The 25,959-nt window shown below is 39.1% G+C and overlaps 1 protein-coding gene across 8 annotated transcripts in view; it reads left to right on the top strand.

The window, feature by feature from the left end:
* Positions 1 to 25,959, top strand: part of TCF4 (transcription factor 4) — a 565,467-nt gene that overhangs the window by 347,098 nt on the left and 192,410 nt on the right. For all 8 annotated transcript variants that reach the window (XM_073681197.1, XM_073681176.1, XM_073681163.1 and 5 more), the window contains 2 exons: positions 8,276 to 8,405; positions 10,314 to 10,363. In XM_073681197.1, the coding sequence (XP_073537298.1) occupies positions 8,276 to 8,405; positions 10,314 to 10,363 (180 nt within the window). The remainder of the gene's footprint in view (positions 1 to 8,275; positions 8,406 to 10,313; positions 10,364 to 25,959) is intronic.

Here is a 25,959-nt window from a genome sequence, read left to right as displayed (position 1 = left end):
TTCATAGACACCAAACATGTATAGGTTCTTTATTATTTAAATGGTGGGAAAAAAAATCCAAAGTTTGCTAAAAAAAAAAAAAAAATGGCACCATTTTCCGAGATCCGTAGCGGCTTCATTTTTCGGGATCTGGGGCTGGTTGAGGGCTTATTTTTTGCGCGCCGAGCAGACGTTTTTATTGATATTTTGCCGTAGATCTGATGTTTTGATTGCCTGTTATTGCATTTTTTTGCAATGTTGTGGCTACCAAAAAAACGTAATTTTGGCGTTTAGAATTTTTTTCTCGTTACGCCGTTACCGATCGGATTAATTTTTTTTTATATTGACAGATCGGACGATTCTGAACGCGGCGATACCAAATATGTGTATGTGTTTTTTTTTTTTATTGCTTTATTTTGAATGGGGCGAAAGGGGGGTGATTTAAACTTTAATTTATTTTTATTTTTTTAAGATTTTTAAAAACATTTTTTTTTTTACTTCCTTCATGCCGCTGGGCAGCATTCATAGCAATCTGGACATGACAACCACAGGGGTTTCCTGCAGACCCCGGGTTGTCATGCCAACCTATCGGTGACCCGCGATCATGTGACGGGGTCACCGATGGGCGGGGTAAGTGACACGGTTCCAACGCGGCTCTGTTAAATGCCACAGCGGCATTTAACTAGTTAACAGGCCGTGGGTGGATCGTGATTCCACCCGCGGCTGTTGCAGGCACATTTAAGCTGTATAGGTCAGCTGGCATGTGCCCAGTTTAGCATGGCCTCAGCGCCGGAGCCCGCGCTGAACAGGGGGTTTCTGTACCAAATATTAACCCCTTTATGATGTGGTACGTATTAGTATGCACCACGTCATAAAGGGGTTAATATTTGGTACAGAAACCTTTGTTTGCAATTACAGAGGTCAGACGTTTCCTGTAGTTCTTGACCAGGTATGCACACACTGCAGCAGGGATTTTGGCCCCCTCCTCCATACAGATCTCCAGATCTTCCAGGTTTCGGGGCTGCCGCTGGGCAACATTGAGTTTCAGCTCCCTCCAAAGATTTTCTATTGGGTTCAGGTCTGGAGACTGGCTAGGCCTCTCCAGGACCTTGAAATGCTTCTTACGGAGCCACTCCTTAGATGCCCTGGCTGTGTGCTTCGGGTCATTGTCATGCTGGAAGATCCAGCCATGACCCAACTTCAATGCTCTTACTGAGGGAAGGAGGTTGCTGACCAAAATCTCGCGATACAAGACCCCTTCCATCCTCCCTTCAAAATGGTGCAGTCGTCCTGTCCCCTTTGCAGAAAACCACCCCCAATGTATGATGTTTCCCCTACCATGCTTCACGGTTGGGTTGGTGTTCTTGGGGTTGAACTCATCCTTCTTCTTCCTCCAAACACAACGAGTGGAGTTGATACCAAAAAGTTATATTTTTGTCTCATCTGCCCACATGACCTTCTCCCATGTCTCCTCTGCATCATCCAGATGGTCATTGCTGAGCTTCAAACGGGCCTGGACATGTGCTGGTGTGAGCAGGGAACTTTGCGTGACCGGCAGGATTTTAATCCATGACAGTGTAGTGTGTTACTAATGATAATGTTTGAGACTGTGGTCCCAGTTCTCTTCAGGTCATTGACCAGGTCCTCCCATGTAGTTCTGGGCTGATTCCTGACCTTTCTCAGAATCATCCTTACCCCACGAGGCGAGATCTTGCATGGAGCCCCAGACCAAGGAAGATTGACAGTCAATTAAAATTGTGCCAAAAGTTGTTGTCTTCTCACCAAGCTGCTTGCCTATTGTCTTGTAGCCCATCCCAGCCTTGTGCAGGTCTACAATTTTGTCCCTGGTGTCCTTAGACAGCTCTTTGGTCTTGGCCATGGTGGAGAAGTTGGAGTGTGATTGATTGAGTATGTGGACAGGTGTCTTTTATACAGGTAACGAGTTCAAACAGGTGTAATTAATACAGGAAATGAGTGCAGAGTAGGAGGGCTTCTTAAAGAAAAACTAACTTGTCTGTAAGGGCCAGAATTCTGGTTGGTAGGTGATCAAATACTTATTTCATGCAATAAAAATGCAATTTAACTATGTAAACATCATACAATGTGATTTTCTGGATATTAATTTTAATATTCTGTCTCTCACAGGTGAAGTGTACCTACGATAAAAATTACTGACCTCTCCATTCATTGTAGGTGGGAAAACTTGCAAAATCTGCTGCGTATCAAATAATTTTCCCCACTGTAGATAGATTGAGGATTGAGATTGCTAGGGAAATGGAAGTGATCTGCGCTTAATGTCAATGTGTTTCAGAGTCCTTCCTCAGGACAACCAGACATGATAAATATATGATATAATTAGAGATGCATAGATAATAGATAGATAGATAATAGATAGATAGATAATAGATAGATGATAGATAATAGATAGATAGATGATAGATAGATAGATGATAGATAATAGATAGATAGATAATAGATAGATAGATAAAAGATAGATAATAAATAGATAATAGATAGAAAAGTAGATATGTAGAGAGACATTATGTCCTATATTCTGGACTGTAGATCCTATATATTATATATTCTGCCTATAATGTAACTATTTCCAGATTTATAGGGCTTTTATAGTTTCTGTCGTATTTTTCTTTTTTTTTCTTTCTTTTCCCGGGATGGGACTGTGTTGGTTCCTGCTCTGCGGAGGTTTCCCCGGTCTCGTGGTGTGGAGCTCGTTATTCTACTAATCGTGTTACTATTTGCAGTCTATAAACCGATGTTAAACCTGCAGTAAAGTCCTATTCCGGGTTGTGTTTGGCACTCGCCGGTCGTTATATAGGAGACATTTTAATGTCAACCCCTGACCCATAAAACCCCTGTAAGTCTAATGTACACAAAGTTCAGATTTTTCTCTTTTATTATAATGGTAGTTGGAAGACAGTGCAATTTAAAGGGCCAGTACGCCTTAAGAGAATTTACAGCAGATATACAAAATACAACTTTTTCTTTTTTACTACAAATGTGGCCCGACGCCGTTATTAAGTCCACAATCCTTCATAAATCTATAGTTTTAGGGTCTATATTATGTGATTTATTTAAATTGTTCTAGGCTGTGTCTGGCCTCTAGGGGTCTCACTATTTATATATTAATATACCTGTAATATTAGAACTTGTTGGTTGCAGGTCATCAGACTGAGACACCATGCAGTATAAGGTTCAGTGCAATAAACTAGGGGTGAAAGCATCGGAAAAGAAGGTCTCTGTTGAGATATGGTGACCGTTTTTAAGGCGATCTGTTTCCCCATCTTAGGGACCCATAGGTGTGATCCTTATCTATCAGACATTTATAGTACTCATAAAAGGTGAAAATCATCAGATTAGCCCCCTTTAATCTGAGATTCGCAGGTGCGATCAGTTAGGATTGACTCCTGAGATCAGTTTGCTGCTCATTTTCCCTACAGTGGCCACTACAGGTGAAGTGTAGTATTACAGGCTGGTCATTCACATAGCTGTACTATCAGGAGTTAAGGAAATAGAAAGCCCCTTTTAGGATCTTTATCCTTTGGTTCCAATAATACATATTTTATTTTGTTGTTCACTTAACAATTTATAAAAAGTTTTATGTATTTATTTTTAGAAGAATAAACTATATAGTTAGATGTTTAAAGGGCTGGTAAAAGCACGACCATGTTTGCCCAAACATCAAAGCACCTATTATTGAAGTGACTGGGGTGAACTGCAGTATCCCACACACCCTGGTGACAGGAGTGGCACTGTTTTTTTAGGACACAGCAATTGTTGGGTTTTTTGTGTGTCTTGAAAAATTCTACTATTCCTCTAAAAATTGGTAAAAACTGGGGATTTCTGTTCTTGTCACCTTACCATGATACTTTAGTTCCTTTTTTAAATGGATATGTATCAATACAAACTCATTAAAAGGCTCCAGATGATTCTGAGGATGTAGTAGAGCTGAGTTTGTAATTTGTCCTCACTCTTCTACAATGCGCTATCTATGATATACTGCATTTTCCTCACTCAGAGTCCTCGGGAGACTAGAAATGATTCAGTGACAAACTCATCTCCGCTACATATCATGTCACAAATAACTGAGATAACTGAGAAAACCAGAAATGAAATGAATGACAAATGGGTTTTTTTTTCACACAAATCTATTGGGGTGTAAAGCTTTAGGATGAGATGTGGCGCCCCCTAGTGGATATTAGATGTATTCCTTAAAAAAAACCAAAAAAAATCAAACCTACAATCTATCTCCATTCTCCTCCCATTCTATCTGATAAGGCTTTTTAATGGAATATTCTCATGTTAGAGGACAACAAACCCTGCATGAGATTATCAGAGATTATTGTCAGAAATCCTGTGCATTCCTATTATGGGACACAAAGCGACTGATGAACAATCATTATTCTCACACACTACGATATAGAAAACCACTATTACACTGCAGCCATATTGCTTCATATATGGCCCCAATATATTTCTGTATGATCCTAGATAGATCGATAGGTGTGAGACAGATAGATAGATAGATAATAGATAGATAGATAATAGATAGATAGATAATAGATAATAGATAGATGATACATAATAGATAGATAGATAATAGATAGATAGATAATAGATAATAGATAGATAGATAGATAGATAGATAATAGATAGATAGATAGATAGATAGATAGATAATAGATAGATAGATAGATAGATAATAGATAGATAGATAATAGATAGATAGATAGATAATAGATAATAGATAGATGATACATAATAGATAGATAGATAATAGATAGATAGATAGATGATATATAATAGATAGATGATAGATAATAGACAGATAGATAGATAGATGATAGATAGATAATAGATAGATAGATAGATAGATAGATAATAGATAGATAGATAGATAATAGATAGATAGATAATAGATAGATGATAGATAGATAATAGATAGATGATAGATAACAGATAGATGATAGATAATAGATAGATAGATAATAGATAGATAATAGATAGATGATAGATAGATAATAGATAGATAGATAATAGATAGATAACAGATAGATAGATAATAGATAGATAATAGATAGATAGATAGATAATAGATAGATGATAGATAATAGATAGTTAATAGATAGATAGATAATAGATAGATAACAGATAGATAGATAATAGATAGATAATAGATAGATAGATAATAGATAGATAGATAGATAATAGATAGATAGATGATAGATAATAGATGATAGATAATATATAGATAGATAATAGATAGATGATAGATAGATAATAGATGATAGATAATAGATAGATAGATAGATAATAGATAGATGATAGATAGATAATAGATGATAGATGATAGATAGATAATAGATAGATCATAGATAATAGATAGATCATAGATAATAGATAGATAATAGATAGATAGATAATAGATGATAGATAATAGATGATAGATAATAGATAGATAGATAATAGATAGATAGATAGATAATAGATGATAGATAGATAATAGATGATAGATAATAGATGGTAGATAATAGATAGATGATAGATAGATAGATAATAGATAGATAATAGATAGATAATAGATAGATAATAGATAGATAGATGATAGATAATAGATGACAGATAATAGATAGATAGATAATAGATAGATAGATAATAGATGATAGATGATAGATAATAGATGATATATAGATAGATAATAGATGATAGATAATAGATGGTAGATAATAGATAGATGATAGATAGATAGATAATAGATAGATAATAGATAGATAATAGATGACAGATAATAGATAGATAGATGATAGATAGATAGATAATAGATGATAGATAATAGATGGTAGATAATAGATAGATAGATGATAGATAGATAGATAATAGATAGATAATAGATAGATAATAGATAGATAGATAATAGATGATAGATAATAGATGATAGATAATAGATAGATGATAGATAGATAGATCGATAGATGATAGATAGATAATAGATAGATAGATAATAGATAGATAGTAGATAGTTAATAGATAGATAATAGATAGATAATAGATAGATAGATAATAGATAATAGATAGATAATACACACAGAGCCCTCCTGCCCTATCTTTTCTGGGGGTATTATGCTCTCCGTTGAGTCTTTAGTATAATACCTAATGCTGCCCTGTTTTATTATCTCTTTATTATAGAGTTGGGGGCTCCTCACAGTGACCCCCGGAGCCCCTCTGGAGTGCGGAGCTTTCCTGCCACCACCAGGCTCTGTGCCCACCACTGAGGCTTTAGGACAGTACACACTTTTGATACTTTACCTGCAGTCCTGTGTAACATCTCTTATTTCCTCCTCCTGTCGTTTAGTCCCTGCTGTACATATACGCTGCGCCCCGTCCTGTGGTGTCACCGGTTTGCAGAGACCTACAAGCCGCCCCCCTATTCCCATCTCCGGGGTCATATCTGACCGGCTGCTCCCGGCAGAAGACTCGCCACTTTGTTGAGCTATTTAGAAATAAAAAAAGACTGACTTAATTTAAGACAAGGGCCCTTTGTTGTAGTGGCTGAGTGGCTTGTGAAATTTTTCAGTTCTCAGTGGGTTAACGGTACAGGAGCACAGTCATAATTGGGCCATTTAGAGTATTTTGCATGTGAATAGTGCGTTAGTGAAGCATTACTAAGTCTGTTGTGAGTGACACGGTGATTAGAATTTAGATTAGGCAAAACACATTCTGTACTTTATCAAGTACAGTAATTAGTTCAGTCGGTAAAAGTTGATTACAAGTAAAGATAAAGTTAGAATTTTTTTTTTTTTTCCGCTGCTTAATTTTAAATTTTCCTTTTTTTTTTTTTTTTTTTTTTAAATGATAAATTTGCTCTTAATATAAATGAGGGGATTTGCACCTGCTCTCGCCCATGTGAGAACAATTACAAGTACAATGTATTCAGTGCTAGGTGTAATCAAGGGACTTGTGTATTATGGGTAAGTTACATCCTAGTTTATAGTAAATTCATGATTAACTTTATCTTATTAACCTTATTGCCTCCTCCTTCCTTCGCAATTCTTTTTTTTTTTTTTTGCTCCTGCTTGAAATTTCACTAGAAAAGACGTTTCCTCCTCAACTTCCTTACTAACAAACTATATTCATCAGCTCGTAACAATCATTCTACCTGGATAGTAGGACATATTTCAGTTTAGGAAAAAATATAACCCTTTTGTAAAACATAAAAAAAAATAAAATTGTACCACCCCGCAACTAATAATAATAATAATAATAATAATAAATATTTTTTGTAACTTTTGATGTTTTATTCTGTTAAATTTGTCTGAATTTGATTTTTATTTTTATTTATTTATTGTAATGTATTTTTGTATCATTTTATTAGTTATTATTATTGTATTATTTTATCGTTTTATTATTATTACTATTAATATAATTTTATTATTATTTTTATTGTTATTATTATTACTATTATTACCATTTTATTTATTATGTTATCATATTATTATTTATTATTTTTTCTTGCCGTTATTATTATTATTACTATTACTAGCATTATCATTTTTTTTATATTTTATCCGTTATTTTAGCATTTTATTTATTATCATTTTATTTATTATTATTATTATTATAATTATTGTTATTATTATCCTTTTATTTTATTATTATCATCATCATGCTTCTATTTTATTATTCATATTATTATTAACTAAATAAATTCGACACAATTTGTTTTGTTTTTTATTTTATTTATTGTTTATTCTAATGTGTTTTTTATTTATGTATTATTTTTTATTATTATTTATTTTATTTTTTTAGGATTATTATTACTATTGACTCTTTTTTATTTTTTTTTCGTTTTCATTTATTTTCACTTTTTTTTTTTTTTTTTTTTCAGACAATTCTTGTCTGATATGAAATCAGGAAACATGATGGCAAAATAAAAAAAAAAAAAAAAAAAAGAGAAAAAAAAAAAACCCCGTCAGTGTCTGCTGTGCCATGGACTATCATGTTGTTGGCATGTTGCCTTTTTTGTGTTTTCTGTGTCTTTAAAGCAAGCGCAGAACGGCTGATGAATAAGGTGATTGTATGTCCCCAGCTCGCCATAGTCCAGCCAATACCGGACCTGGTGCTCCCGGCTCGTCGGCGTTAATAATGAATGATACATAATATACATATATTTTTGCGTTTTGGGGTTTATGTTGTTTTTTATGCTTTTGCTTTGTGTAAACAATAGAGGACATGTTGGCCTTTGAATAAATATGAATACTTTGTTTTCATGTGTCGTTTCTAGCAAAGCCTGCTTGGAGGTGACATGGACATTGGGAATTCAGGAGCGCTCTCACCCACAAAGCCTGGCTCACAGTACTATCATTATTCAAGCAATAACTCCAGGAGGAGGCCTTTTCACAGCAGCTCAATGGGTGAGTATTATCTTTATTTTCTGCCTAGTAATAGTATCCAGTTACACTCTCCGATAAACCTTCTACCCCACAGAGACCCACACGATAACAAGAGCCTTCAGATATTTCTCACTTACCCAGCGGCTCAGCTTGTATTGGCTCAGCACTTATTATACCTGCGCTTCACAAACTATAGCGAGGGGTATACGGGAGGAACGCCGCGCCGTGACATCACAGCTGCACCGCACAAAAAATATTGCAAATAAACAGCTAGAATTGTGGGGTCTTTTAACCTGAAAAATTCTAAAAAAAAATAACGATTAATAGCAAAAACTAAACACAGCTCAAAAACAACAACAAAAAAAAACATAATAAAATGTAATATGTTAGAACGCCTAACTCCAAGTTAGAAAGAAGAAAAAAAAGAATTAAAATTCCCTTCCAAAATGTTGGGGTGGCTAAAGGAATCTCTAGGGATATATTTTTTTCTTTAAAGAAGAGAGATGCTACGGGAAAAACTGCGTGAGCGGGAAGTAATGCGTACATTTTGGGGTTTTTGTTTGTTTTTTTTTTCCAAATTTTTTTTAACAATGTAGAATGAACACAGAAAACCATAACCAAAAAAAGATAACCAAAAGTATATATATATACGGTATATAGGTATATATATGGATAGATGTATATGTATGTCTATATATATATATGTATATATATGTAGAGATATATATATATATGTATATATATGTATATATTTATACATATATGTATGTATATATGTAGAAATATATATGTATATATATATATATGTATATATGTAGATATATACATATATCTATATTGTGTATGTATATATAGTTATATATCTATATATATATATAGTTATAAATTTACATATATACATATATATCTATACATATAAATATATATTATATAGGTATATATATATATATATAGATATATCTAGATATATCTATATATACATGTATATATATAAATATATATTTAAGTATTTATATATTTATATCTGTTTCCATATTATATGTTTTTATATACATATATATATAGATATACCATACATACCGTATATAAATATATATATATTTATTTAGATTTTACTATTTTTTTTCTTTTATTTTCTTAAAACATTTTTTTTTTTATAAATTTCACTTAACAATGTAGAATGGCGACATAAAACCTAATTAACATTCCATAAAGAAGTACCAATAAACAAATAACACACAAAAAATAAAAAATAATATTAATAATAAAAAAAAATCTATATACCGTATATATATATATATATATATATATATATATATATATATATATATATAATGTTAGAGATGTAGGGTTTGGTGCATATTCCTCTAACACTTAGCATTTGATAACTACTGATACTGCTTTAAAGATTATTATTTTTTATGTTTTTATTTTCTTTGTAGATTAATAATGGAAACAAAAGATATGCTGACTTCTATATAAGTCCCTTATAAGTAACACTTGTCAATATTGATCTTTAGGGTTATATAGCCATTGACAATAATGGATTGAATTAATTACATTAATTTAAAAGCAATAAAATCATAATAATAAACAAACTAATAGTTACCAATATCCTATTAAGTGATATATGGAGACTATTAAAATGGTTCTTAATAAAGAGGAAAGAAAAAATAAATACAATTATATATATATATATTTTGAAACCCAATTCTGCTGAGTTCTTCATATCTCATAAAGTTCTCGCCAACTAAGTATAGCTATATGGTTGTAAGAATTAATATTCTGTAAATAATAAGCTAAAAATATAATTGTTGATTCTTTAACTCCTTCATAAACTAGCTGTTTTTGGCCTGATAATAATGGCGTTGTCTTATATAGTGTGTATTATTGTATATTAAATCACTTTTACTTCTCTCTCCCCGACAGAGGTACAAGCAAAGAAAGTTAGAAAAGTGCCCCCCGGTTTACCCTCCTCAGTGAGTACTGGATATTTAAGTTACTTTAGTTGTGGACATTATTACTATCGGCCTTTTTATATATTTGTGGATGACCTTAAAGTGTTTCTCTGCCGTGGATAATTCTTACTTTTTCAGAAACAGTGACTTAACAATAAGTTGATCAAAAATGTGAAACTTCAGGTAGTCAGTCTATAGGAAAACCTGGAAGTAAGTGATCAGTTTCCCTGCAGTGCCTCCAGAGGGGAAACTGGGCATTACACAGTGTCCATTCACATCAATAGGATGTCTATGTAACGTAGGACAGGACAGGTCCTCCAGAGGGAACGACGCTATCTGTGACTTCTCTCTCCTCTGGCAAAGAGATGATGACCCTGAATACAGGATCCCCCTCTACTAACTAAGAATTAAGTGAGAATCCAGTATAATATAGTATAATATAGTCCAGCATATTCTTTCATTAGGGGTATATAAAGGAATCCAAGCTTGCATACTGTACCTCTTTTGATGTTGTCTCTTGATATGGCTCCATAACATGCTTGAAAAGGGTGGACCACCCCTTTAAATATTACTTTATAAATTATACTGTATCATATATAACGGATATGAGATGTGTCATGTTACATATTGCAGCTTTATTGATTGCTAAAAATGGATTTCTGGGAGATTTGAGCCTCGTGTTTGTTACAGTTTGTGACGGTAGCACCAAGGTATAAAATATCACAACACAGCTGAATTAAAGAGTATTTCCTAAAATGATACATAAGTCCTTATTCATGTCTAAAGGTCCATGATTCTGTGCTGAATAGTTATACATCTTTCTAACGGTCAAAGCTTCAGTTTACTGATACTGAGCTCCAAATCTCTTCACATAGTCATAGAGCTACATTCTGGCTACTTGTAGCCACCACTAGAGGGAGCTTATTGCATACTTTTTTATTGTAGAGTCAATTGTATAAATCTATATGCTAAGCTCCCTCTAGTGGTGACTGTATGAAGTTAGTGTAAGTCACTGTGTACATACATTACATTACGTATCTTCTACTGACCCTGAATTACATTCTGTATTAAACTTCAGAGCTGCACTCACTATTCTGCTGGTGCAGTCACTGTGTACATACATTACATTACTGATCCTCTACTGATCCTGAGTTACATCCTCTATTATACTCCAGAGCTGCACTCACTATTCTGCTGGTGCAGTCACTGTGTACATACATTACATTACTGATCCTGAGTTACATCCTGTATTATACTCCAGAGCTGCACTCACTATTCTGCTGGTGCAGTCACTGTGTACATACATTACATTACTGATCCTGTACTGATCCTGAGTTACAACCTGTATTATACTCCAGAGCTGCACTCACTATTCTGCTGGTGGAGTCACTATGTACATACATTACGTTACTGATCCTGTACTGATCCTGAGTTACATCCTGTATTATACTCCAGAGCTGCACTCACTATTCTGTTGGTGCAGTCACTGTGTACATACATTACATTACTGATCCTGTACTGATCATGAGTTACATCCTGTACTATACTCCAGAGCTGCACTCACTATTCTGCTGGTGGAGTCACTGTGTACATACATTACATTACTGATCCTGTACTGATCCTGAGTTATATCCTGTATTATACTCCAGAGCTGCACTCACTATTCTGTTGGTGCAGTCACTCTGTACATACATTACATTACTGATCCTGTACTGATCATGAGTTACATCCTGTATTATACTCCAGAGCTGCACTCACTATTCTGCTGGTGGAGTCTCTGTGTACATACATTACATTACTGATCCTGTACTGACCCTGAGTTATATCCTGTATTATGCTCCAGAGCTGCACTCACTATTCTGCTGGTGCAGTCAATGTGTACATACATTACATTACTGATCCTGTACTGACCCTGAGTTATATCCTGTATTATGCTCCAGAGCTGCACTCACTATTCTGCTGGTGGAGTCACTGTGTACATACATTACATTACTGATCCTGTACTGATCCTGAGTTACATCCTGTATTATACTCCAGAGCTGCACTCACTATTCTGCTGGTGCAGTCACTGTGTACATACATTACATTACTGATCCTGTACTGATCCCGAGTTACATCCTGTATTATACTCCAGAGCTGCACTCACTATTCTGCTGGTGCAGTCACTGTGTACATACATTACACTACTGATCCTGTACTGATCCTCAGTTACATCCTGTATTATACCCCAGAGCTGCACTCACTATTCTGCTGGTGCAGTCACTGTGTACATACATTACATTACTTATCCTGTACTGACCCTGAGTTATATCCTGTATTATGCTCCAGAGCTGCATTCACTATTCTGCTGGTGCAGTCACTGTGTACATACATTACATTACTGATCCTGTACTGATCCTGAGTTACATCCTGTATTATACTCCAGAGCTGCACTCACTATTCTGCTGGTGCAGTCACTGTGTACATACATTACATTACTGATCCTGTACTGACCCTGAGTTACCTCCTGTATTATACCCCAGAGCTGCACTCACTATTCTGCTGGTGCAGTCACTGTGTACATACATTACATTACTTATCCTGTACTGACCCTGAGTTATATCCTGTATTATGCTCCAGAGCTGCATTCACTATTCTGCTGGGGCAGTCACTGTGTACATACATTACATTACTGATCCTGAGTTACATCCTGTATTATACTCCAGAGCTGCACTCACTATTCTGCTGGTGCAGTCACTGTGTACATACATTACATTACTGATCCTGTACTGATCCTGAGTTACAACCTGTATTATACTCCAGAGCTGCACTCACTATTCTGCTGGTGGAGTCACTATGTACATACATTACGTTACTGATCCTGTACTGATCCTGAGTTACATCCTGTATTATACTCCAGAGCTGCACTCACTATTCTGTTGGTGCAGTCACTGTGTACATACATTACATTACTGATCCTGTACTGATCATGAGTTACATCCTGTACTATACTCCAGAGCTGCACTCACTATTCTGCTGGTGGAGTCACTGTGTACATACATTACATTACTGATCCTGTACTGATCCTGAGTTATATCCTGTATTATACTCCAGAGCTGCACTCACTATTCTGTTGGTGCAGTCACTGTGTACATACATTACATTACTGATCCTGTACTGATCATGAGTTACATCCTGTATTATACTCCAGAGCTGCACTCACTATTCTGCTGGTGGAGTCTCTGTGTACATACATTACATTACTGATCCTGTACTGACCCTGAGTTATATCCTGTATTATGCTCCAGAGCTGCACTCACTATTCTGCTGGTGCAGTCACTGTGTACATACATTACATTACTGATCCTGTACTGACCCTGAGTTATATCCTGTATTATGCTCCAGAGCTGCACTCACTATTCTGCTGGTGGAGTCACTGTGTACATACATTACATTACTGATCCTGTACTGACCCTGAGTTACCTCCTGTATTATACTCTAGAGCTGCACTCACTATTCTGCTGGTGCAGTCACTGTGTACATACATTACATTACTTATCCTGTACTGATCCTGAGTTACATCCTGTATTATACTCCAGAGCTGCACTCACTATTCTGCTGGTGCAGTCACTGTGTACATACATTACATTACTGATCCTGTACTGATCCCGAGTTACATCCTGTATTATACCCCAGAGCTGGACTCACTATTCTGCTGGTGCAGTCACTGTGTACATACATTACATTACTTATCCTGTACTGACCCTGAGTTATATCCTGTATTATGCTCCAGAGCTGCATTCACTATTCTGCTGGTGCAGTCACTGTGTACATACATTACATTACTGATCCTGTACTGATCCTGAGTTACATCCTGTATTATACTCCAGAGCTGCATTCACTATTCTGCTGGTGCAGTCACTGTGTACATACATTACATTACTGATCCTGTACTGACCCTGAGTTACCTCCTGTATTATACCCCAGAGCTGCACTCACTATTCTGCTGGTGCAGTCACTGTGTACATACATTACATTACTGATCCTGTACTGACCCTGAGTTATATCCTGTATTATGCTCCAGAGCTGCACTCACTATTCTGCTGGTGCAGTCACTGTGTACATACATTACATTACTGATCCTGTACTGACCCTGAGTTACCTCCTGTATTATACTCCAGAGCGTCTTATTTTTTTCCCCAAAATATTCCTCTTGGCTCCTTCAATCCCAAGGGCCTATTGCACCTCTGTCTTATTTGATCTTAAAGGGAGCCATGTTTAAAACGCAGAATTCACTCCTCAGGCGTCATATTATCGAGCTGAGCAGATTAATATACATAATTGTAGGACAAAATTCAGTATAAATAGTAATTAACTTATTTAAAATGGTTGTCTGGGCATTTAATGAATGTTAAGAAAGCTATGAAATAAGTAATTTACTTACAGGATCCTGTTCTAACACCTTCTGTGTCCCCCACCAGTATCGGAATGACATTTGACCACTGTATGTGTCCCCCACCAGTATCCGAATGACATGGGACCACTGTATGTGTCCCCCACCAGTATCCGAATGACTTCTGACCACTGTATGTGTCCCCCACCAGTATCCGAATGACATGGGACCACTGTATGTGTCCCCCACCAGTATCCGAATGACATGCGACCACTGTATGTGTCTCCCACCAGTTTCTGAATGACATGTGACCACTGTATGTGTCCTCCACCAGTATCCGAATGACATGGGACCACTATATGTGTCTCCCACCAGTATCCGAATGACATGTGACCACTGTATGTGTCCCCCACCAGTATCCGAATGACATGTGACCACTGTATGTGTCTCCCACCAGTATCCGAATGACATGTGACCACTGTATGTGTCCCCCACCAGTATCCGAATGACATGTGACCACTGTATGTGTCTCCCACCAGTATCCGAATGACATGTGACCACTGTATGTGTCTCCCACCAGTATCCGAATGACATGTGACCACTGTATGTGTCCCCCACCAGTATCCGAATAACATGTGACCACTGTATGTGTCCCCCACCAGTATCCAAATGACATGTGACCACTATATGTGTCCCCCCACCAGTATCCAAATGACATGTGACCACTGTATGTGTCCTCCACCAGTATCTGAATGACATGTGACCACTGTATGTGTCCTCCACCAGTATCTGAATGACATGGGACCACTGTATGTGTCTCCCACCAGTTTCTGAATGACATGTGACCACTGTATGTGTCTCCCACCAGTATCCAAATGACATGTGACCACTATATGTGTCACCCACCAGTATCCGAATGACTTCTGACCACTGTATGTGTCCCCCACCAGTATCCAAATGACATGTGACCACTGTATGTGTCCTCCACCAGTATCTGAATGACATGTGACCACTGTATGTGTCCTCCACCAGTATCTGAATGACATGGGACCACTGTATGTGTCCCCCACCAGTATTCGCATGACATGTGAACACTGTATGTGTCCCCCAACAGTATCCGAATGATTTCTGACCAGTGTACATGTCCCCTACCAGTATCTGAATGACATGTCACCACTGTATGTGTCTCCCACAAGTATCTGAATGACATGTGACCACTTTATGCGTCCCCCACCAGTATCCGAATGACATGTCACCACTGTATGTGTCCCCCATCAATATCTGAATGACATGTCACCACTGTATGTGTCCCCCACCAGTATCTGAATGACATGTGACCACTATATGTGTCCCCCACCAGTATCTGAATGACATGTGACCACTATATGTGTCCCCCACCAGTATCCGAATGACTTCTGACCACTGTATGTGTCCCCCACCAGTATCTGAATGACATGGGACCACTGTATGTATCCCCCACCAGTATCCAAATGACCTGTGACCACTGTATGTGTCCCCCAACAGTATCCGAATGATTTCTGACCACTGTACATGTCCCCTACCAGTATCTGAATGACATGTGACTGACGCGCCCCCTGGGCCATGGGGTACTCGGTAGCCGGGCCTGTCGTTGCTAGGGGAGATGTCACAGTGCCGGTGACCCGGTCCTTGACCCAGGGCTGTCAATTAAAGGGGGAGCAAAGAAAAGGATTATAGTTTTTATGAAATGTTCGTGACGCCACCTGTGGTATGCGGCTATATGGAGCCGCCGATGCGGAGCAGGTCCTCTGGAGCTGTTGTTAATGCAGCAGAGTTGGTTCAGCTCTCCACAGGTAGAGCAAAGCTCCAGGGCAGTGTAGTGGGGATGTCATAGATGTTGCTGTTACAGTGTAGTGCGGTGATGGCGCAGCAATTATTCACAGAGACAGTGGGGTGCAGTCTTCAGGGTTTTACTCACAGTTTGCCAAGATTCCAGGTTGCAGTTACCGGTGTATAACCTCCCACATCGTCCTGTGTCTACTCAGGGTGGGGTTCAGCAACTCTCACGTCTCTCAGGAGTACTTAAACGGGACCCCTTTCTGTGTGCCTTTTCTGGTCGACTTCCTGCGCTGGCTCTCACCCTCCTGCCCTGCGCCTCACACCCATAGTCCCAAGCCAGTGACCGCGGACCTTGTCGGGCGACGTCTACTCTGTCCCCTGGGTCCTCTATGGTCACTTTTTTAGCGATTTAGATGTGGCTGCTGGCTGCAGCACCTGAAATGTTGCACCCTCCGGTTATCTAGCTGAGACTTGAAGAACTCTGCTAGTTTAGGGACCGGTCCCCTCTCTGCGGCCTGATCCCTCCACGTCCTGGTAGATTCGGGCGCACGGGTGTCATCCGCACTGCCCGTGCCCCTGGGATCCTTTCTGTTCTGGAGCTTTCCTTCCTGCTCCTCTCCTCTCTTCAGTCTGTCCTGGGCCTCTCTCACTAGGCCCTCTTCCCTGAGCAGAGCTCCTCCAGAGCTCCTGCTCCCAGCTCTCTCTCTCAGACTGTCTGACTAAACTCAACTCCCAAGATGGCTTCCAATTTTTATATCCTCCTTCTCAAGTGCTCCCCTGAACTGCTTCCTCCACCCACACCCACTACATGGTTCCCCCTCTCTTGGTTCCCCCCACTCCAGCCAGGGACAGGGCTCAGCAGCACAGCAGTGCATCTTGCTCCTCCTGCTGATCTGGAGTAGTGTAGTGTTGGATGCAGGTGTTAGGGTCCCGGGCAGTACTCCATCCTTACCTGAGAGTGAGATACCACACCTCTAGGTGAGATGCAGTACCTCTGTGGCGACTGAACCCGCAGGGGCGCCACATAACTACTGTATGTGTCTCCCACCAGTATCTGAATGACATGTGACCACTGTATGTGTCTCCCACCAGTATCTGAATGACATGTGACCACTATATGTGTCTCCCACCAGTATCCGAATGACATGTGACCACTGTATGTGTCTCCCACCAGTATCCGAATGACATGTGACCACTGTATGTGTCTCCCACCAGTATTCGAATGATATGTGACCACAGTACATGTCCCCCACCAGTATCCAAATGACATGTGACCACTGTACATGTCCCCCACCAGTATCCAAATGACATGTGACCACTGTATGTGTCCCCCACAGTATCCGAATGACATGTGACCACTGTACATGTCCCCCACCAGTATCCGAATAACATGTGACCACTGTATGTGTCCCCCACCAGTATCCAAATGACATGGGACCACTGTATGTGTCTCCCACAGTATCTGAATGACATGTGACCACTATGTGTCCCCCTCCAGTATCCAAATGACTTCTGACCACTGTATGTGTCCTCCACCAGTATCTGAATGACATGTGACCACTGTATGCGTCCCCCACCAGTATCCGAATGACATATGACCACTGTATGTGTCCCCCACCAGTATCCGAATGACATGGGACCACTGTATGTGTCCCCCACCAGTATCTGAATGACATGTGACCACTGTATGTGTCTCCCATCAGTTTCCGAATGACATGTGACCACTGTATGTGTCCCCCACCAGTATCCGAATGACATGTGACCACTGTATGTGTCTCCCACCAGTTTCCGAATGACATGTGACCACTGTATGTGTCCCCCACCAGTATCCGAATGACATGTGACCACTGTATGTGTCCCCCACCAGTATCCGAATGACTTCTGACCACTATATGTGTCTCCCACCAGTATCCGAAAGACATGGGACCACTGTATGTGTCTCCCACCAGTATCCGAATGACATGTGACCACTGTATGTGTCCCCCACCAGTATCCGAATGACATGGGACCACTGTATGTGTCTCCCACCAGTATCCGAATGACATGTGACCACTGTATGTGTCCCCCACCAGTATCCGAATGACATGGGACCACTGTATGTGTCCTCTACCAGTATCCGAATGACTTCTGACCACTGTATGTGTCCCCCACCAGTATCTGAATGACATGGGACCACTGTATGTGTCCTCCACCAGTATCTGAATGACATGTGAACACTGTATGTGTCCTCCACCAGTATCCAAATGACTTCTGACCACTGTACATGTCCCCTACCAGTATCTGAATGACATTTGACCACTGTATGTGTCTCCCACCAGTATCTGAATGACGTATGACCACTGTATGTGACTCCCACCAGTTTCCGAATGACATGTCACCACTGTATGTGTCTCCCACCAGTATCCGAATGACATGTCACCACTGTAATTGTCTCCCACCAGTATCTGAATGGCATGTGACCACTGTAGCTTTGAGGTTTTGGTCACCACTGCAGACAGTGATTAGCTGCAGCAGTCACTTGTTCGTCTGAACCAAACAGCAAGTTTAGAGATGGACTGAGTGCATCCTGTTTGTCGCAAATGGATATGTGACCAACAGTGATGCATTAATCACTTTGGCCTACGATTGCCTGCAGCGGTCACATGTCCATCCGGATGGAGCAGAAAGTAGTAGGGAACCTGGAAATCATTGGAGAATGGGTAATGTGAATTTCACTTATTTTTTTATTTTCCACGATTAGGAGATTTACACTACAAGTTATTTTGGGTTTAGGAGTCCAGTGGGCGGTCTTACTGGCTGATTGACAGAAGGACCGCCTACCGGACTCCTATGCACAGAGTAATGGGCAGAATGGACAGTTTCGCTTTAAGATTTTGGTTTTACCCACTGGCTTGAATTAAGGACAAAGCCCCTTATTCCACAAATCCTCATAATTACCCCCTTTCTGTATTTTAAATATTAAAATCTCCCCCCTAATAAAGTCAGTACAAGAGGCTCGCTGACAGCCAGAGACTCCCAGGAGCGCAGCACCGTGGGAGCGTGTAAATACAAGGGGGGAAAGCCTTTCTGCTTCTCGCCACACTTACCCTCCTGATCCCTTTCACTTTGCTCCGGTCACCAGAAACAACACTCATTAGTGGCTCCACGGAGCATTTCCTAATTAACACCAGAGGTGAAAAAGTTAAGAGCCGCCTAAAAAAAAAAAGAAAAAAAAAGAAAAAAAAAAAAAGAAATCACTTGACCAAACGCCCAATTGATTAATTACAAAACACAGGAGAATCGTCGTCGGCGCTAATCTTAAGCAGTGAAAACTCTGGTATTGCACTTGGAAAGGAGCCCGAAGTTCACAGCCCCATACCTGAGCAGGGGCTTTGGGATAAAATGAGCCTTCATTTTCACGAGATCCTTCCCGTCTTTGTCAGCATAATGATGATTTATGGATTTGCATGTTCAAAGAGATTTGCGCAACGGATTTATTCGAGAAAATTTACATAGATTGCAGAAAGAACATCTTTATTTTCCAGCGAGGTATCTGAGCGAGCAGCGGAGATGTGAGTGCATCAGTAGCTGCGTGCTTGATAAACCAGGTGTCAGCCTGTATAAAACAGCTGTATCTCAATGAATTTTTTTTTTTTTTTTCCCCTCCTGCAACGTTTGCCGGCCTCATTTATTTATTTATTTCCGGCGAGCGCATTAACGATTCCAGCTCCTGAGCCTCTACAAATGCACATTTCCTCCTCGACAGTTGTGCTGGGTCCGAGATTGGTTTTACTTTACAGACCTTTTACTACTCATGGTTGAGATTTAAAGACCGCCGAAAAATAAATCTGAAAAATAGAGTAAAAAATATTCCAAACCTTAATTTTACCTTGGCCTCAGTGGATCCATATTGCAAAATGATGTCACTCATCTCATCTCATTGATTTTTATTCACATATTTTATTATCTTTATTATTATTTTACTATTAAGTATTGGGGTCTGGTTAGATTTTGCTTGTATTAAGGGGCAGAAAACTCTTTAAGGCCGTGTGCGCACATCTGGTCAGTTTTTGATGCTGTGTATTTTTGCAGCGTCTTACAGTGGGTGGGATTTATAGAGATGTATAGAAATCTTGTTCCCACTGTGTTTCTTTTTTACTCACCCTGCGGTGCGAGTTTCAAATCCACAACATGTCGATTTCTCTTGCGAATACAATGAGTTTTCTACGCGGCTTTTCCCCATAGACTTGTATTAGGTGCGAAAAATCCAAAGGTAAAAAAACGCTCGTGCGCGGCAGAAACGCATCAAAGACACCGGTAATCGTCACATAACTGTATCAATAAAGTTTTGTCAAAGCCAAATACCAGGAAGTATTAAAAACAAAGCAGCTTTATTTATAATATAACATATCAACAATAGACAAAAAAAAAGGCAGTGTCAAAAATGTGATAAAAACGCAAGTGACCTAATGTACTTAATAGGTGCAGGAAGTATGCAGCATCTAAAACTCACCAAAAACTCATCCGGGGAACGTAGCCCTAGTCAGACGCATTTCAGAACATACATCTGAATATGTGATAGAAAAAGAAAGAGAGAAAGAAAGAAAGAAAGAAGGAAGGAAGCAAGGAAAGAAACCTAGAAAAGAAATAAAGGAGGTAGCGATTGAGATGGAGATAAAAATAAAGAAAAAGATAGAAGTTAAAAAGGTAGGGAGGGATGTAGAGAAATGAATAAAAGATTGGAAAGAAAGGAGAGTTAGAGATGGATGGAGAGGAAAAGAAAGAGAAAAGAGTTAAGGATGAATGGAGAGAAAAAGAAAGAAAGAAAGAAAGAAAGAGTTAGAGATGGATGGAGAGAAAAAGAAAGAAAGAGAAAAGAGTTAGAGATGGATGGAGAGAAAATGAATGAGAGCAAGAAATAGAAGAGTTAGAGATGGATGGAGAGAAAAAGAAAGAGATAGAAAGAAAGAGAAAAGAGTTAGAGATGGATGGAGAGAAAAAGAAAGAGAAAAAGAAAGAAAAGAGAGATGGATGGAGAGGAAAAGAAAGAGAAAGAAAGAAAAGAGAGATGGATGGAGAGAAAATGAAAGAAAGAAAGAGAAAAGAGTTAGAGATGGATGTAGAGAAAATGAAAGAAATATTGAAGAGAGAAAAAAAGAAAGAAAGAGAAAAGAATTAAGGAAAATAGAAATAAAGATTAAGAAAGAGAAAGAAAAAAGTTAAAAAAGTAGGCAGGGATGTAGAGAAAATGAAAAAATTAAAAAGGAAAGAAAGAAAGAACGAAAGAAAGAGAAAAAAATTAAAAAAAAGAAAGAGGAATTGGGGGTAGGGAGGGATGGAGGGATGGAGAAAAAAAAAAGGAAAGATTGAAAAGAGAAAAAAGAAAGATGCCAATGATGTATCCTACTATCCTAGCCTGTAGAATGTCAGTCATGCCAGAACTCTGTGACTCCTCAGGAGCCTAGGACCGCCCCCTGGACTCCTACCTGCTGACAGCGTGCACTACTTTATCATTTTGTTTGCTACTTTATGCCATAATGACAGGTCGGAGAGGGTGATAATCAGACACCTACAGTATTACCATTTGTATAACACAATGATGGCAGTGTAGGAGATATGAAAACAAATCGCTTTGAAGGTTATAGTGATATTCTAATATTTGTGATCAAGACCTCATAACATGGCTGAAACCGCTGACGTTTCTTATCTAGTACTTAGATTTATTTCATTGATGTTTCCACAATATTTTATCATCCGTGAGTTATATTTCAGATGGGTGACTTGAAGCTTCCGGGCCCCAGGGCAAAATGTATAACAGGACCCCCTTGTGCCATTACTAATGCTGGAGTCTTCCTATGTAGCACCAGGGCTGGAGAGTGAGCGCTGCCGGTGTACACCATGTAGATTCACCTCTGATATTGTGCGCCACAGTGAGAAAAGCTCTTACAATGGGAATTTCCCTGAGAAATCGTCTGTAGTGATATCCTTAGTATCGGACTTAAGTTTTGTTGTCATCTAGCCTAAAGGATGTGGAAAAAGAGAACAGATGACTCCATTCCCCCGGTCTTCAAGGTCTCAGAATGAAGTCATGGGATTGTAATGTTAGAATTTCGAAAATGTCTTCTCTGGGGAACTCGCTCCGAAAAGATATATTCATCACTGGAGAAGGACCGTAGACTGTGTGATTTCATTTTATTAAAGAAACACACGGGTAGAGGGACCTTGGAGGAGACTTAAGGAGAAAACTGAGCTATAAATCTGACACAATCAAAGGCAGAGATGGAGAACATGGCGAGCGTCAAATACAAAAATAATTAATAAGCGGATAAAGAATTTGTTTTCATTTTTTGCTCCCTTTTTACATCGACACTATGGTAAATGTAGTTATGAAGTTGTAAAATGCACCAAATTCGATGCAAGACTAACTGGCAAAAAATATATCAGTGAACAAGCATTAAAGCCACGAGGTGGTCTATAGAAGGGAAAAAAGTACAACTTGACTGGCAAGTTGTGACAAATTTATCATGCCAAGTGCACCATTTTGCAAAATTATTCCAAAGTCTTTACCCTATGCATCCTCCAACTGTACTAATATATCCCCCCAATGTCTCTTATAACCACCCGCATCCCATACACAAGTCAGAAAGTGTCATCATAAAAAGTACTGGGGCCAAACTCCATCATTTTCCAGCGTACGTTCTACTGACCGAGACTCAGACGGATCAACAGTTTGATAGATGGAGCTGATAAATCCCCAATTTCTCCCCTGCACCAGTGGCTTTGCCCCCGTTGTCTCGCACACAAAGCACTTTCTGTACCATTCCCTTACTTGGGCCAAAGGCGTGAATTACAACCAGGTGCCCAATTCCAACTTTTCCAAATGGTTTGTCGAGTAGGCCGAAAAGTTAGTTACTACAAAGATCTAACATGGTCAATCCATTGGATATATTGTAACACTTATGAACTTTTTTGTAAGAATTTTTCCCGAAATTATGAAGTTAGTTTTTTTGGTAAACTATTATTTAAAAAGAACCTTTAAGACACTTTAAAAGCCAGCAAGGGCCTACTGCTAGTGACTTATAGGTCTCTCCCAATACACATATGCAGACCTGTCAGTCACTGGCTGTGGGTGGGGGGAAGCCACCAAGGGCCCGCCTATCCAACTGCACTCCTGTGCAGCTCAGTCCTTGATGGCTTTTAAACACCAAGTATCTACAAGTATCAACAGCCAAGTATCTACAAGCATCAACAGCTGAGTATCTACAAGCATCAACAGCCGAGTATCTACAAGCATCAACAGCCGAGTATCTACAAGCATCGACAGCCCAGTATCTACAAATATCAACAGCCGAGTATCTACAAGCATCAACAGCCGAGCATCTACGAGCATCAACAGTTGAATATCTACAAGCATCAACAGCCGAGTATCTACAAGAATCAACAGCCGAGTATCTACAAGAATCAACAACCGAGTATCTACAAGCATCAACATCCGAGTGTCTACAAGTATCAACAGCTGAATATCTACTAGCATCAACAGCCAAGTATCTACAAGAATCAACAGCCGAGTATCTACAAGCATCAACATCCGAGTGTCTACAAGTATCAACAGCTGAATATCTACTAGCATCAACAGTTGAATATCTACAAGAATCAACAGCTGAATATCTACTAGCATCAACAGCAGAGTATGTACAAGAATCAACAACCGAGTATCTGCAAGCATCAAGAATTTCCAAAAAGAAAAAAGGATATACCCCCTCTCTATTGTAGGACAAAGAGAGCACAAAAGACTTCGTAGAAGCGTCCCAAATAATGAAAAATTGAAAATCTTTATTAAGGGAAATATCACAAAAATGGAAACGATGATGAACAATCAGGGACACAATTAAAAACAATAGAAGAGCATAAGAGCAGGGAGCGGGTAAATATATAACTCTGTATGTATAAATAATTTGTGGCACAAAATAGCCACTATGGGACTCATCCTAAAGGAATACCACATGTATCTGGCAGGTTGTAAAGGATATAGTGACAAGCTAAACAAGCATGTATAGGCACATGTGACCAAAATAGTGACCCAACCCAGGTGTGGTCCTGAGAGCCATGAATGGAATTATAAGTCCCAGTGGCAGCGTTAGTTAGATAGGGATCAACCCGTTAAACAACCTGAGGAGAGTTCCATACTTACAGACACACGGTAAAGATGCCCACGCCCAGCTCCTGCTCTGCCCTACGTGCGTTTCGGCTTAGCTGCCTTCGTCAGGGGGTCTATTGTGAATGTGGCAGATTCCCAGGACTAGATGACAGCCTGTACCAAGTTGGAACATACAGTACTATACAGGTAGATCACGCAGCAACTATGGGGCCCTTGGAGAGTGGGGGACCCAGCTTTGGTTGGTTGCATCCCACTTGGTACTATTAGAACATGTGGAACTGCACAAGTGGAAACATGTGGAAAAGTGGACCAAGTGTCATGGAAAGACCTTCTGTGTGGCAAAGCTCAAATCCACAGTGGGAGCTTGTTTAAATCTTCTCTACAGTAGTAGATTTGGCATGCTACATTATTAACATAGGCACTGCACGGCTCTACGCTCTCTATATATAACGTAATTGTATGAGAGTACTATGATATCGGTGAAGGCTGACGAAATTGATTAGGCAAAGTTTGGTAGTACTGTAGTCTATCTCCTAGAAGGCGTGTTATAGGGGATGTCCATTGCTTGGTCCAGCATGGTGTAACAATTAAAAAAATATTCTCAACTAGCAATCACCCTCTGCTCCTCTCTACCGCTGCCAGGGTCCCTCCGCTATTTTTTTTCTCTTCCTGTTCCAAGAGGAACCACGCAAGAAGGAAGCAAGAAGAGTGGTAGATGACCCAGGCTGGGGTACTGAGAAGCAGCGGGGAATCAGTGGATGAGATTTTTTTTATTTTTATGCCACTTAGAGCCCATTGTTTGAAGTTTAAAATTAGAATTCCTAACTTTCTCCTTTCGACCCGTCAATAAGGAACAACGGTGAACTCGTCTGTCATATGGAAGCTGTTCCCGATACGTGCGCTCCACACAATGTAAAGCTATTTTGCCCAAAGCCGCAGTTCACACAGACGGCTGTTTTAGGATTTGTAGAGAAGCAATAATTTGAGAAATCCTAATTAGCTGTTGCAAGGTGAAAAAGTGCTGTCTGTGTATTTTGCTCCTACCTAAAGCAGTGAAGCAAATGTGACATCTTTAATTATAAGCTTGGTTGCATATCACGTTACTCCCCACAATGTTACCTTTTTGGATTCACCATCATGTTTTGTGAGCTCTGTTTGCAACACTATACTTTAGCAGCTTGTAGTAACATTGCTTCTCTCCATAACAGCCGCTCCTCTTATGTATTATACATCTCCTTCCCTCTAATGAAGACGTAGCAGAGACTTTTATGGAGACAGTTTAATTGTGCA

This window comes from Phyllobates terribilis, unplaced genomic scaffold (assembly GCF_046119375.1).
Source record: "Phyllobates terribilis strain yellow unplaced genomic scaffold, ASM4611937v1 Scaffold_1__5_contigs__length_1240528914, whole genome shotgun sequence".
Lineage (NCBI taxonomy): Eukaryota > Metazoa > Chordata > Amphibia > Anura > Dendrobatidae > Phyllobates > Phyllobates terribilis.
Note: the sequence above shows the minus strand (reverse complement) of the source record. Positions and strands in the feature narration are given on the sequence as shown.